General features: G+C 42.5%; 2 protein-coding genes across 2 annotated transcripts; both read right to left on the reverse strand.

Moving 5' to 3' along the window:
• Positions 1-2,839: 2,839 nt before the first annotated feature.
• LOC134453711 (odorant receptor 131-2-like) lies at positions 2,840-3,912 on the reverse strand. Its single transcript, XM_063204492.1, has one exon. It carries the CDS (start codon positions 3,835-3,837, stop codon positions 3,151-3,153), a length of 687 nt encoding a protein of 228 aa, XP_063060562.1. The 5' UTR covers positions 3,838-3,912; the 3' UTR covers positions 2,840-3,150.
• Positions 3,913-9,806: 5,894 nt separating this feature from the next.
• LOC134453895 (odorant receptor 131-2-like) lies at positions 9,807-11,192 on the reverse strand. Its single transcript, XM_063204644.1, has 2 exons — positions 10,893-11,192; positions 9,807-10,529 (listed from the first exon to the last, which is right to left on the reverse strand). The coding sequence occupies exons 1-2, from the start codon at positions 11,190-11,192 to the stop codon at positions 9,807-9,809; spliced, it is 1,023 nt and encodes a 340-aa protein (XP_063060714.1).
• Positions 11,193-16,219: the final 5,027 nt, after the last annotated feature.

Raw genomic sequence — 16,219 nt, forward strand, 5'->3', positions numbered from 1 at the left:
AGGACCCTATCTTTTGTGTTTCCATTAGTAATAACACTGGTAAGCCTAGTCTATGTGACATATATCTTCCAAGCCTTTTCACTATGGGGGTAGTAGGACTTGGTCGGATGTGGCCTATTTTTCCACAGCATGCCCTTGCTACTGTATTTTCAACTATGGACACCTACTAAATCTGTGATGTGATTCCCATGTGCTGCCCTCATGCATCCCACGTAATGTACATTCCTGGTGTGCCATGTTAAATGAATCGATATCTTTGATGACATAGATGACCTTCTAACCCAGTGATTCTCAAAGTGTGGTCCGGGGACCACTGGTGGTCCGCGACAGAGCTCAGGTGGTCCGCAAGGGGATTTCTACTTTTCCAAGATAAGCTAGCAATAGGCTTTATTTGTAACATTTTCATGTTTTCAACACAATAAGACAGGCTTATAATGTGAATAAAAAGTAAGTGATCTGCATCAAAATTAGCAGTGTCAAATTAGCAACCATCAACAGCCAATTCAGTTGACAGGTGGTCCCTGATTTTTTTGGGGGGGACAAAGTGGTCCTCGGTCTGAAAAAGTTTGGGAACCGCTGTTCTAACCTGTCCACAACCACTGACAGCAGCACATGTGAGTTCAGCTCAGGGTACTGCACAAGAGACTGGGCCCCTGTCCAAAACAGTGGCTCAATTATTTACCCAAGGCTCTTATAGCTGCTGCAAATGAGCTGAGTTTACTTACTACAGCTAAACATTAAAATATAAAGTAATCCTCCAGACATCATCAGTTTATTTAGACTGCAATGTTTTTTGACTCACATATATAGACACAGACCGTCCATTGCATTTCTGGAGTAGGCCAGTAATATTTCGGTTGGACATGTTGGGCTGATCTGTCCATGCAAATGCATGAATGCAATATGATTGGCCTACATTTATCATGTTCAAGTAAAGCAAGTGTTTTGAAAACGACACTCCTATATTCAATTATATTTTCATTGTTTATTTATTACATAACATGTTCAGTGACATGACTTGGTTGTAATGCTCCTTTTATGGACATGGCAATGACTGTGAAATTGCTTGACCACAAGGTGGTGCCACCAGCTAGAGCAAGTCAGAGCCGTATAGGCTCTGGAACAAGTAAGGGCATTGCGGTTTTCTTTACCTTGAGCAAAAACTATGACCATATGAGCTATAGGACGATCAAGGAGTTAAGTTGCTCAACGTGTTTCATCAGTAATGATAATGTATTGTGCTCTTTCAAAGGGTAGGCTTATTCATTTTCACAAGAATCTTTTATGTTTTACTTCCTTTTTTTGACAAACATCAACATGTCCTTTGGAAGAAGAGTAGAATGTAGACCTATATGTGGGTTGATATCAGGGTACATTTGTACATATGTACCTTATGCTATGTTCGCAGCAGTTTAATGCCCCAAGTCCCTGAGTACAATCACTGTTTGATTTGGCAGACACACAGCTGGCCTGCCATCCAGGATTTACTGGACTCTCTCCACTGTTTATTATCATTTCACTTTGGCAGAACTGGTTCAGACTGGTTACCCGCGTGACCAAATGTTTCTGTGTTTATCTTCCAAGGTACAGTGGTGTTGGTGTAGCCGGCTACGTAACCCTATGTTGTCTCCTGCGGGCCTATCGATCAGTCATCCTTGGAGCATTGTCAACTTTTTTTCTGCAACCCTCAACTGTGTTAACTAAATGTGGTCAGCAGAGGGCAGTCTTGCAATAAACATACACAAACCAACTAGTACAAGCAGGTGACAAAAGGTGTAAGCTTAACTGCTCAAGATTGCACCCACCTGTTCAGACATGGCTTATGCACACAAATGTGGACTACATCATGGCACAGACTGCAGTAAAACAATACACCATACTATGAAAAAGAATTACACCCTCACAAGTACAAACATATTATTGTGGTCTGAAGTTGATCTTCTTAGGCCTGCATACATGATAATAGTCTATCTATGGTGAAAGCATTTAGTACATGTCATATTGGCTTTTCCATTACTGCATTTTTGGTGTTTGTGAAGTTTTTCTGTATTTTTTATTCATTGAAATCAATAGAAAGTAGTACATTGAAGCCAGTTGAGGTACTAGATGCTATGCAGCAGGCCTATTCACCTATGCCCCATGGGCCGGATGCAGTCTGCTTCAAATTTCTCTGTGCCCAAGCGACTGCCTCAAAAATGTAGTTTAATGGATTTTTTTGTGTTTTATGAGCCCCCCGAAAACCCAGTGATCTGTCCATTTTGCGGCCCTCCTGGTAATGGTCCTTGCCATAAATCCTTGGACTCAGGTTTGATTCCACCCGAGGTCATTTCCCAGTCCTTCCCCATCTCTCTCACATTCACTTCCTGTCCTCCTCTCTCAATGTCCTGTCCGAATAAAAGTAGGCCTAGGAAAGCCCCCCCTCAATAATCTTAATTAAAATAAAATCTCATGTTCAATCTTCAGTGCTTTATTATATCATATCTTTAAGTCGGACCCAATAAATGAATGGTGCCGTTCCAGTCCCCCATTGTAGTCAAAGGCTCTATGCAATCCAGCTTCCAGTTATGTAATGTAATGTAATGTAATCCAGCCATCAGGACACAGCGAATCTATGACGATACTGTCTGCAGAAGGCCCTTGGAATGATCTCTGGGTAGTCATTTTACTACAGTATACGTAGCTCTCCTCCTAACTGTTCATTTCATAGGACTTCAATATCAATGAGGAATCTTTAGCTTTATTTATCAAACTGTACAGGAGGCCTACTATACCAGAGTATAGACCTGTAAAGTAAAAGAAGCTACGAACAAAAATTTAGCATATGTTTTTATTTATTTAAACACTTGCATGTGCATTTAAACACACGCATGTTATATGACAATATATAATATATCAAGTCATTACATTAAAATGGATAGCTTAGGAAAGGGTCATGGGGTTTACATTGGTTGGATGGGGAAGCAAATGTTGAAAATCATGCATGCCTTGTTTTCCTTACAAAGTAAAGACGTTTTCTTCTGTGTTCTTTTCCTGTGTGTGCATATGACTTGCATTGTTAGTGTTTCACAAACAGGGTCAAGGCACAAAATAATGTAAATTCATAACATGTTATGGGATTTATATAGTCATTAATCAGTCCAGAGGAGATAGTTATGTTACAGTACTTTGTAGCTCCTTTTTATTTGTACTTTTGACTTGCCACTGTGGTGCGAGTGCATCTGCTTGTTGTGACGATATCTGATTCACCTTACAGCAGGCGTAGTACTTCAGCGCCAGGTGGAACTTCTCATCCCTGAAGCCGTAGATGAGAGGGCTGATGGCCCGGGAGAAAATGTGAAACGCCAAAAAGTCAAAGTAGCGCACGATCAAGAAGACGTTGATGTCCCTCAGCTCCAGCACGCGGGCCTCGATGAACGGGCTCACGGCCTCCAGGGTGCAGAAGAACAGCTGCAGCGCGTGCAGCAGCATGGTGCGCTGGCCCTTGGAGGCCGCCTGCCGGTCGTCCCCCGAGGCCCTCCGGGCCACGTGCATGATGGAGCCGTAGGTGAAGCAGAGGATGACCACGGTGAAGACCAGCTTCAGGATGTAGACGTTGCCCCGCATCATCATGTGCCAGCCCTGCTGCAGCAGCACCTCGTAGGAGCAGGAGGCCATGGTGTGGAAGTAGCTCTCGGCGATGTAGGTGAGGAGGATCACCAGGTCCACCACGGGCCGTATGAAGGAGAGGAGCCAGACGAAGGCGATGATGAGGAGGGTGCGGTCGGGCGTGAAGACGTTCACGTGGCGCAGCGGCATGCAGACGGCCACGTAGCGCTCCAGGCACATGGCCAGGATCATGTTGGGCGAGACCTGCAATCATGTGATCAATGTAAATGTTTCGGCAGAGTATGATTTATCCGCTTGTTCTCCTGCTCTCTCTTATTTCCTCTGAGTATCATTCTCAGGTCTCTGCTCCCATGTTTTTAAACTTAATAACCATGTCTCAATAAAGGCTTTTTAATATTTTTCCACAAGAAGAGTGCCTTGGACTCCCTTTTTTGACCAAATCATTCTCATTATGTTTGCTTATATTCTGGATTCATGTATCACTTGTATGTTGACAGATATACAGTATGTGTAGGTTCTAACTTTAGTATTTTTGCTCTCCTGTAATATGATGCACTTGCTTTTCATCCATGGTATTACTGTCTCGTACAATTTTTTTTGCTAGAGATGGGAAATGTGGGGTTGGTGGTACTGGAAGAGCTTCAGTGTGTGTGTGTATGTGTATGTGTTTTGTCTGTACTTTGAGGACCCTCTCTCGAAAACGAGATGTCATCTCAAGAGGCTATATCCTTTAAAGGGATATGCCACTATTTTGGGGCTTAATACAGTTAAAATCGTTGGCTGGGGTTTATAAAGGTGGTAAAGAGCATGTCGCTAAGCTGGTGAAAGTCAATGGATCCGTGTAGCATGCTACAATGCTACACGGATCCATTGACTTTCACTAGCTTAGCGACATATTCCCTCTTTTAACTTATCTTAAAGCAAGATAATGGCTTACATGAAAAATAGGACACTTAACCACCTTTATAAACCCCAGCCAACAATTTTAACTGTATTAAGCCCCAAAATAGTGGCATACCCCTTTAATAAAGAAATTTGACAATAAAGACATTTGACCTGCGCCAGGGCGTCCATCACCACGGAGAGCGGTATGCAGAAGGCCATGGGCACCAGCAGGTTCACGTAGTAGGAGATCAGGCTGAAGTTGGTGAGCAGGAGGAAGACGGCGTCGGCGAACAGGGTCTGGGCGAAGAGCACGTAGCGCGCCTCCATGTGGAGCGTGCGGCGGCGCACGTACACCAGCAGCATGAAGAGGTCGATGACGATGAAGGGCCACACGATGACCTGGGCCACCGCCGTGGTCACGTGCAGCCGCACGGGGTCGTTGCCCCGGAAGGCTCGCTGGCCGCTGCCGTTCACGGCCGGGCCGACGTTGCTGCCGGTGCCTCCGGTGCCACTGTCATTCATGACTGCGGAAGCCTGCAAGGTGACAACATTGCAGACAGTTAGTGACATAAATACTGGTGAATGTCTGTGTTTCAGTCAGACCTGAACTGAGATTTTTTTCGTGACCCCTCTAATTTGTGGGTCAATCTCTAAAATAATACAAACAACCAGCAGTATTGGCAGGAAATGCCTTGTATGCCAGATACCCTGTCAAGGCCTGGCTTCAGTATTTCACAATATGCTCCTCTATCAGTCATTGCTGTACCTGAAAGACAGGGGCCCTCCCACATAGCAAACAGTTAACGTCAAAATTATGGGTAGATATTTGTCCATTGGAATTACATTATTTTCAATATTCCCCACTGTCACACAACTACACTACCATACACTAGGCCCAGTTCTCTATTTATCACTGAAGAGTTCAGATGCAAAACCCCCTAAGTGCCTTTTCAGAAAATAATCTTAATTCATTTTTATTTAATACAAAGCTATTAAAATAGCTTATTTTTGTATTTTATTTATGTAATATAACTATTTATATGTATTATCAAGTACATGAATGTAAACCAAACCAACAACGGGGTTCTCTAAAAATATAGAAGCGCAGGTCTTCAGAAATGGAGTTAGGGGGTTTTGCATCTGAACTCTTCAATATTCTCTCTTTATATCAAGTATTCTTGAGGCATTATTTAGGACAGGGGCATTCAACAAAGCACTCAATTACTCCTCATTATTTATACTCTCACAAAGACAAGGGCACATCCAGAAAATGGCATGATTAGAAACATTAAACATAGTATACTCGATCATTTGTATAATTATTAATCCGACAAACAAAGACAAGGGTGCAGAAATGTCACAATTAAAAGTACTTTGTCATTCAGGAGAATATCGATAGATGTGTGTGCTTCAGTCCTACACTATATTAACCATATTCCCTCCACTAATATCAAGTATTTTTATGCCATAATTCAAAGACAGAGACATTCAACATTCATAGTTATACTCTCACCAACAGAGACAAGCCCAACAATCCCATTGCCAAAAGGTCATGGTTGCATGTTTTCCCCATGTTAAACACATTAGTTGTCATGTGAGTTTTGAACCTTACACCTGTACACGTACACAACTACATTATGTCCCTATTAGAAACAGATTTAGGCAGTTGAATATCTGTGACAAAAATATGTGGTGACAATTCAGTATGTATCCTAACTTTTATGTGCTTAATATCCCTCACTGTTTGCTGTGCAACTGCATGGATTTCACTTACTATTTTTCCAATCAATATTTAACGTTTAACTCTCTGTTTTCTGTTTGCCGAATAATTCTGCGTTTATCATTTGCATTACTTAATACTGAAATAATAGTTATGACTCAGTGTATTTAAATTTGTATTAGACTAATCATTATCAGACTGTTTTTCTTTCTTGTTTGCAATTTTAACTTGACACCATAACACATTGCACATAAGCCCCAAGTCAAACTGTTTGTCCACATCCAAAAATAGCAATTGTAAAATCACGATCCAGTCAAACAGTTACCCTAAATTGCAGTAAAACAGTTGAACAACATTTGCAAACAGGTAATGCATGTAACACATTTGATCACAAAAAGAAAAGCAAAACAACTCATAGACCTGTAAAAGTAGTCAAGACAGTATTTGCACACACAGACTAGACTAGACAGGCTGTGTATGTATGGACCCTGTCATAGCTGCTTGTTCTCAACCAACAAGATTCCTTCAGCAGAGTTGGGGAGTTACCCTCTGACATCTCCAATTTCTGGTTTTTATAGGGGTTGTCATGAATATTAAGTAGCAGGCATGACACCACACTCCAATCATCTCTTTCCTTCCTTACAAATAATGGGAATTTTTGCATCCATTATTTTAGAATAGGTTATATAATGCTTTCTGGTATCCAACTGTTATATGCAATAGCTGCTGATTGTAAGCATTATGTCACATGATGTATTGATTGTTAGTACTGTTGCAGAAAAAAATGTAAATTTAGAATATCTTCATAGAATATTTTTTTATTATTATTTGTCATTGTAACACGTACAACAAAATTGAGCATTCCTTGTTCCTTGAAGCAATAAATAATGGAAATTAAAGGTTGGAAAAATACTTAAAAATAATACACACATAACCATGTAGTCCAATCACACACATCCACACACCCAAGTATATACTATATTTCATAAATGGTGATGGCAACATATGACATGAAAGAGTTTTGATGGCTGACAATGCCACATTTTCTGTTGACTTAATTTCAAACAGTCATAACATGGAATTAAAACATGTCTATAAAAGAGCTGTATGGTACACTATGTAACAGTTCTAAATGAATCATTTGTAGGCAGATGAGAACTCACAACCACTCTTGTTTCCTGCGGGCTGAGAACCACATCTGTATGTGTTCACCTGAACCACAAAGTCTGAAACATCACAAGATTACATTATAAAATTTTCTTCCTGTATTTTCAGAAAGATATTAGAGGGAAACAATGTCTCAGTCTCCCTGATGTTAAATATTTAAACGTGCTTTATTCATTTTTCAAAGTTAGTTAGGATTAGTTAAAAGTCGGTGTTAGAGTCAAGTAAGCTGACCTACTGTAGCGTTTAGGGTTAAAAGGTCAGGTGGCCAATAATGCACTGGTGCACATCAACACGTTCATTGCAAATAGTGAGTAGTTTAATCCAGCACGGGCACACCCCTAACATACACTACGCAGTGAGCGAAGGGCCCTTTGAAGAGTAAAAAACAAAAGCTGTAAAATGACTATACATACCCATGACGGGATGACTATTGAGTTCAGTTAGGAGGGCCTACTATACAATTCTGCTCAGGGCCCCACCGTGGCCAATCTCCCTTTACATGTATAATATAGGGCCAGATAATAATATGCAGATAAATTCTGTGACATGTATTGTGGCGATGTGTCAATGTTTATCAATCAGTCATGGGGGTGGCTAAGTACAGCACAAAGTGAATAATGAGAGTTTATGAGGCCCAGATGTGTCCTTTCTGAGTTCCCTTTGTCCACATGTGTCCACATACTCCTTAGCCACATGCACACTACCCTGGACTTGTCAGTACCTGAGGGGTTTTTTTCCCTCTTCAGCCTTTTCTGAGATCCTGGTCATTGTAATGGGGGCAGTGCTTTGTTTACATTTCAAAAAACATTTGTATTTATTCCCAAAAACATCCAAAAGGTTATACAACATCAGCAGACAACTAGCAAACAGCGGTACCTTTTGGGAAAATATTTGGAGTAGGCCAAAGTTCATTAAAAAAAAAAAAATGTAAACAAACGCTGCCCCCATTAGAATAGCTCATCTCGGAAAGGGCTGAGCCGAAAAACGTGGCAAGTCAAGGGTAGCGTGAGCAATACAGCATATTGAAATTGACAGAAGTGGTCCTTTAAGGAATAAAGTGATTTTGGAAAAACTTGTGCACCTCCCCAAAAGAGGGAGGGAGTGAAGCTATTCATTTCTCCTGGACCTTGGCACATTTTGTGCATTTTAAATCTCACGTACTGTAGGTACACTATGCTCCCCGGTACATGAGGCCCGCTGAGGGAGGGGGTGGGGACGGGTAAGAAGGAAATAAGACTCAGGTTTATGTTTCTGCACAGGCTTGATCAGTCATGCGCTATGAGCGCTGTCCCATTGAAAACAATGGCCAGCGTCTTTCTATTTTTTCATGTGCAGTGTTGAATGGGCTGTGTTTGAATGGCATGTGCAGGTTGACTGTTGGTGTGCAACGACAACTGAACACGACAAGACCACATGTGCACCCCCGCCTCCACGCTCACGCTGGTCTATCTGAGTGAGATGTTCAACCTGGTTGGCCTGTCCATTAATCCGCCCCTGAACAGACCTTACCTGGCCTATTTGCATGCTTCGCAAATACATTTTACCAGGCCCAGATGTATATATTTCCTGAGTAGACTACTGTAGACTATACCACAGCAAGGCACATGGTTCCTGTATTGTAGTATGGGCATCCTGTAGAGTTTATGTTTTTTAACATGTGGTGTGGGTGCCAGTTGTAGGCCTACTAAACCATGCAGCCTGTCTGCTGTGGCACTCAAACAGCCAACTGATTCCTTTTACAGTGCATGTACAGAGGTCTAGTTCAGGGGCTCCCAAACTTTACCATGACAAGGCCCCCCATTTACCGTTAGATTCAGCCAAGGCCGTAATGTCTACTCTCTCTCTCTCTCTCTGTCTCTCTCTCTCTCTCTCTCTCCCTCTCTCTCTCTCTCTCTCTCTCTCTCAGATCCCTTTAATCTTTTAAAGAGCCACAGGGAAAAATGCTTCATGTGTGATTAACTGAATTACGTTAGCTTTTACACCAACAGTTTAAACAGACATATCTTTTTTTTAATAAGGCACAATTTGACATTTCAATGGTGATGTTTTGAAAATACAATACAATACATGATTGATAACCAAAATTATGTGTGCTTTCAGGATACTAGGATGTACATACATATTTTAGCTTTTCTATACAATCACATACAAAGATGTGGAGCACCTGGGGGTGGGGGGGCTTGTTTAATTAATATGTGGTTTGAAGTGTTGGGGGACACTCAGATTGGTTTTGTATTATTTGTCCTGTCTTTATCCTTTTTTCTGTATACTTATATTATCCTTTATTGTATGTTACATTTTGCTTTTGGTAAAAGAAAACAAAGAGAAATAAAAACAGTAAATAAGGAAGACAATATAGGTCCCCCATAAGGGGGGGGTTGGTTGGGTTTAGAAAAAGAAAGAAAAAAAAAGATGTGGAGCACCGTAATCAGACATCCGGACGAGCGTTTGGCTTTTCATCCACACCTGAGACCTGGCTCATGCCACACCTGGCGTAGTATCTCATCCCGGCGTTGAACTTCTCGTCCCGCAGGCCGTACACCAGCGGGCTCATGGCCCGGGAGAAGACGGAGAAGGCCAGGAAGTTGAAGTAGCGCACGATGAGGTAGGTGTTGACGTTGCCTGTCTTCAGGACGCGCGCCTCGATCAGCGGGCCCGTCACCTCCAGGGTGCACATGACCAGCTGCAGCACGTGGAAGAGCAGCGTCCGCTGTCCCTTCGAGGCGGCCTGCTTGTTCTGGCCCGAGGCCCGGCGCGCCACGTGCATGATGGAGCCGTAGCAGAAGGCCAGGATGAGCAGCACCAGCACGTAGTTGAGGATGAAGAGGTTGCCGCGCATGATCATGTGCCAGTCCTCCAGCAGGATGATCTCGTAGTAGCAGAAGGCCGGCCGGTCGAAGTAGCTCTGCGTCACGTAGCTGAGGAAGAGCATGAAGTCGATGAAGGGCTTGGAGAAGGCGATGAGCCACACCAGGGCGATGACCAGGAGCGTGCGGCCCGGCGAGAAGATGTGCACGTGGCGCAGCGGCAGGCAGATGGCCACGTAGCGCTCCACGCACATGGCCACGATGGTGGTGGGGGAGACGTGCGTGAGGCCGCCCATCAGCAGGGCCAGCGGCAGGCAGGCGCGCACGGGCAGCAGCAGGAACACCTGCATAATTTTTTCATTATTATTATTATTATTATATAGTAATGATAATGATAATAATAACAATACATTTTATTATGCACGGGGAGGAGAAGGAACACCTACATAATAATAATAATAATAATAATAATAATAATAATAATAATAATAATAACAACCATGCATTTTATTTAAAGCGTCTTTCAAGATATCCAAGGACACTGAACAATAAAAGTGTGAGGGTAACAAACAAAGCAACTTAAGAATAAGACCCATTGATAAAATAAAACTAGGCCTACACGTAAATAAAACTAATGTTGGACAGGTCAATTCCAATATTCCAGGTTCCAGTATTCCAATAAAACCATCATGTGGTGATCCGGTCACCTGGTAGGTGATCACCACAAAGTTGGTGCTGAGCAGGAAGGCGGTGTCGGCGATGAGGGTCTGTGCGAACAGCATGTAGCGCGCCTCGGCCCTCAGCACGTGCCGCTTGAGGAAGACCACGAACATGAAGAGGTCGATGTAGACGAAGGGCCAGACGAAGATCTGCGCCAGGGCCGTGGTGACGCTCAGGCGCACCGGGTCGTTCCCCGTGAAGAGCCTCCCCCCTCCCTCGCTGCTGTTGCTGGCCTGGCCCCCACTCTCGCCCCCGCCGCCGCCGCCACTGCTGTTGCTGGAGTTCATAGTGTGCTGCCGCAGATCCAACAAAATAAGTCAGAAAATACTTGTCAGCAGTGGTGTAGCCTACGTAGAACGCGGGTATACAGAGTATACCCACTTCTAAATTTCAGGGTTTTCAGTATACCCATTTAAAATTGATTGATCCATTGTTTTGAGTAGCACAAATATAGGCTATACAGTATACCCACTTAAAAAAATGCTCAAATATACAGTATACCTACTTCAAAAAAGTAGACTACACCACTGTTTGTCAGGGCATAATGGATACAAAACATTATCTGTTGGGGTTCATAGCGTGCTGTGGAAGAGAAAACTTCTGTCGGAGCGTTAGGAATACAGAACATTTTGCTTTGGCATTTCATGGTATGCTGGAACAGAGATGGGGAGAAAACAGAAAGAGCACACTCATATGGTTCATTGCCTCAATGGGAGTTCGTGGTGTGCTGGAGCAGATCAAGCAATGCCAGAAGCAATGTCACGAAAGAAGTCGGAAAACATTTGTCAGGGCATTATGGATACAAAACATTAGCTGTTGGGATTCATGGGAGAAGTTACAGCATGGTATGCTGGTACAGAGATGGGGAGAAACTACAAACAGCAACATATCCTTCACACATGTGGTTCTCCATCTCCTGCATCAAGAAATAACTCAGCAAAGAGGGAGGTTCACTGAAACAGCTCTGGTGCGAAAGCTTTATGAACTAGGCCTAAATAAGATACATGCCAAAGACACTTGGCACCAACTATGTGTACAGTTATGTCAGAAAACAAGTCAGATAATCATGGATAGACTGGTAGAACTGGAACAAAACATTTTAGTCTGGTTCTTATCTCTTCTACGCTGTGTTGTTCTGTAGTAAACATCTGTTCTACCACAGTATGTCCAATGTGCACTGCCACAAGGCAGCATGCAAGTGTATTTTACCACCATCTACAAAGTCTATTCGAGCTCTAGGCGGCATAGACGGCATGAGTTAATGGCTACCCTTTTTGTACATTAGATATCATGACAGATTGTTGAAATATACGGTGTGGGTACAGAGGCGCATCTTGCCACCAGGCAAGCCAGGCAGCCGGTTGGGGCCCCGAAGCCCCTAGATAGTGAATAACAGCCCTTACTGTATAGTGGTGATTTTGGTGCAAATGTTCATTCTTTTTGCATTTTCGCTTGGGTCCCCACCTGACCGTAGAATCACCTCTGTGTGGATACATGTGCCAATGTTCTTTTTCAGCTTTTAACTCACATAACATTTGTATGTTATAACATAAGAAAAGCTGAGAAGACCAACTCAGATGTGCAAGATTTTCAAGCAATATCCCAGGCGTAAAATCACTTAGAAATTATAGAAATTATTTTGGATGGGAAATTGCAGTGGATGAATGAAAAAAGTCAGTAAATTATGAGAACTTCAACAGATTAAAATGCTACAGCAATGAAAATAGCCAAAGTCATATGCATTAGGATACATATTGGTTATCTGCTGTAAATTAATACCAAGTAAGGTCAATTGGATTTCAATAATAGAGCAAGAAAACCCATGATGATAAATAATAACTGCTTTGAAAATACACCTGCACCATTTCGCACCATATGGTAAATATACAGTATCAATACAGTACAGTATTACATCAGGTAGAGCAAATTATTAATAATACATAAACAGGAAGCATAGAACACAAGATGAGAACATTACCCTTTAGTAGACTTTAAATACAGTACATACAGAATTTAAGGTGCAGTAAATACAGACACGTAAGCTCCCAGTCAAGAGGATGATCCATTTGATGTTACTGTACATAGGGAGTGTTTACCTGTGGTGAGGACTCATGATTTGCCAGATCACTGTCCTAGTGGTATTACATTTTATAATGTGTGATGATGGGCCTCACATGAATATTCAACTTCTGACAAGCCATACGTCTTCAGGGATATTACGTACCTTTGCCCACTATGAGCAAATCATAGGCTATCTCAGTATATCTCAAATAATCATTAACTCATTTACAATACAGACATGATTTGAAACTATGTGGCTCATCAGTCTTGGCGCACATGATTATCAAGAAAAAGTGAGAACACTCTAGACAGTGTGTGCGATGGCTTCCTAATGCCTAATGCTTTTAAAACTTTTTTTTCTTTTTTGAGTCAGGCCTAATATTAAATATTTTTCAATGGTGACCAGACAAAATGTGTGGGGAAAACTGTCTTCGTAACCCACAAGTGTAAACGTTGTGTTTCATCGTTGTTGTGTTTCATCATTGTTGTCATCATCAAGATATTTCTCAGGTCTTTTGTGCCTACATTAATTAGATAGGAGTAGAGCAGAGGAAGTGGTCAGGAGAGAGATGGGGGAGGATCAGGAAAAGACCTGGCCCGGAGTCTAACACCTATCCCAAGCATAAGAACACGGTGCCATGGCAGTTTGAGCTAGGGCAGTGATTCTCAAAGTGTGGTCCGGGGACCACTAGTGGTCCTCGACAGAGCTCAGGTGGTCCGCAAGGGGATTTCTACTTTTCTAAGACAAGCTAGCAGTAGACTATATTTGTAATATTATTACAAAGCTGAACATAACTGAAGCCTCATTTTCACCACAATAAGACAGGCTTGTAAATGTGAGTAAGAAGTAAGTAATGTGCATAGAATTTAGCACCCGTCAACTGTCAACTCAGTTGGCAGGTGGTCCCTGAACATTGTTTGGGTGACAAAGTGGTCCTCGGTCTGAAAAAGTTTGAGAATCACTGAGCTAGGGCCAAGGACGAAGTTTCATGTCGATTAGGTCGTTTGGAATTTTCTGGCAACTCTGGTTCTGTTCTATTCTACTCTATTCTATTCTACTCTATTCGCTCTTCTTTTCTATCCTGTTCTGGTCTGTAATATGTACAGCTAAATGACCCTAAATTGTCTGCCATGTCAGCCACAGACTATAATGTGACCAGGCCGTGCGTGTCAGGACCACATTGCAGTGTCTGCATTGCTTAATTACTATTGTTTTGTTCCCAGATAACAATGCTACAAGGATCCATTGACTTTCACTAGCTTAGCTACATCCTCCCTCTTTTAACTTGTCTTGAAGCAAGACAACGGCTTACATGAAAAATAAGACACTTTACCACCTTTATAAACCCCAGCCAACGATTTTAACTGTATTAAGCCCCAAAATAGTGGCATACTCCTTTAACCTCTCAATGACTATGACAATGTGCTAGGTATGGCATGCATTACGGGGCTACTACAGTACACTCTTGAGGCTGTCTGTATTTGCTACAATGTTAACGTTAGCTTACCCTTAGGCTAGCTTCAAATGTCGATGGCTCAGATGGTAATGTGGAGTAATCTATTTAAATTAAATAATTTCGTCATGCATTTGCACTTCCACTTGTGATCGCACAGCATTTATATACTGTATATACACATTTATAGTCATTTATTATATGGTGTGACGTCATCGGTCGAATGCTCCATTCATTTCTACGGGGCTCCCCAACGTTCGCACGTCTGTTATTTTTCGATAACGGACGGGTTGGTCTATAACAGACCGCTGTCAATGGCAACAAGACTTTTCACTGCTAAAGCGACTTTTCAACAAGACTCTAATCAGCTGCTGTGATAGACAACACCTGTTGTCCTGGCTACCTGTTGCCTAGCGGTGTTCCACAACGGCACTGTTTTGTTTTGCGCAGCAACAATCTTAACATTAAATAGGCCTAAAGAAATGTCCCCGCCATGTGTGAATCATTTAAGTATATCCATATAATAAGCGGGTTAACTTTCGGCGAGTCGGTCGCTTTGTGGAATAGCAGCACTTCAGAGAGAACAAGACCCCTCCGCTCCGCGTCGGGGTCTAAAGATTCTCTCTGTCGTGTTGCTATTCCACGGTAGCGACCTTCTCGCCGAACGTTAACCCCATGTAAGAAGCCTCTCGTGCGAAAGCCATTGTACATTTCTCGCCCCTGATGTTAACACTAACTACCAGTGAGCGCACAGTTCTCAACCTCCCGCGTATCGAATACACATTCTTTTGTAGTAGAATATTGACTCATTAATATTCATGAATCTTCCAGGATTCACCTACAATTTGCTGGACACCATATGGCTGCATTTCGGCAAACTACATGAGAGAGTGTTGAGTTTGAGTTGAGAACATATTTTTACAATTTTTAATGGTAAATTTACCATTGGAAAACTAAATTGCTAACTGCTTAGCTTTCGAGAAACAGGACCCTGGTCAGCAACAAAAAACTAAATGTTCACTAGTACTGTTTTTAGGCTGACAAAACTGTGCTGGTGCCCGTTCCCACACTTAATCGTGAACTAGTACTAGGGAACATCTACTGTCCAGGACTCCGTTCATCATTGCTAACCAGTTAGCAACTTAGTAGGTTGCCAATATTAAATTGCATCGCAACCAACACTGCTGTTCTGAGAATACAAAAATATAACATGCTCATTCTACTGGGAAGAAATGCTTGATGAAATATTGGGGATTAAGCATATTTGTCTATTTAGTCTATTTACCTTAACCCCTTAGCGCAGAGCCTACGTTACAACCTAACCGTACGATCACACCGAGGGCGTTGAACGCGTGGAAAGATGCGGAAGTAATTGACTTTGTATGGGAGAGCAGGCAGCGAACGAGGCAAACGCGTTGGGAGCGTTTCTAGAGGCGAGGGCGTTGAAAGCGTCAAAAGCAGAGGGCGGCAGAAGTTGAACTTCATCTAAAAATATGTAATGAGCTCGGCAGCAGCAGGGCGTCAGCCAATGGAATGTTCACATTTTTCTAAACACGAGCTTCGGTTGGTCGAGATTCCTGGCTGAACGCTTCAGGTTGAATCGTTTGCCTCGTTCAACGCCCCTGACCAGTGCTTTCCAGGCAGGAGTCAGCAGCGTTGTGGCTCTTTCCACGCTGGCGGTGTGATCGCGGCATTACTGTCACCAAAATTGGAATGGCTATGTCTTAATCTGTTACTTAAAGGTCTTTGTAATGTAATAGCAATGTTGTTATCATGTAGCTGACTATTTTCAGCAAATA

Source organism: Engraulis encrasicolus, chromosome 8 (genome assembly GCF_034702125.1).
Source record: "Engraulis encrasicolus isolate BLACKSEA-1 chromosome 8, IST_EnEncr_1.0, whole genome shotgun sequence".
NCBI classification, from domain to species: domain Eukaryota; kingdom Metazoa; phylum Chordata; class Actinopteri; order Clupeiformes; family Engraulidae; genus Engraulis; species Engraulis encrasicolus.

Bases quoted from the DNA above. Each gene is read 5' to 3' on its own strand.
- LOC134453895 (XM_063204644.1), bottom strand. From the start codon at position 11,192: ATGAACTCCAGCAACAGCAGTGGCGGCGGCGGCGGGGGCGAGAGTGGG. The intron at 10,530-10,892 runs GTGACCGGATCA...AAAATTATGCAG, and splicing joins TTGTGGTGATCACCTACCAG to GTGTTCCTGCTGCTGCCCGT.
- LOC134453711 (XM_063204492.1), bottom strand. From the start codon at position 3,837: ATGATCCTGGCCATGTGCCTGGAGCGCTACGTGGCCGTCTGCATGCCG.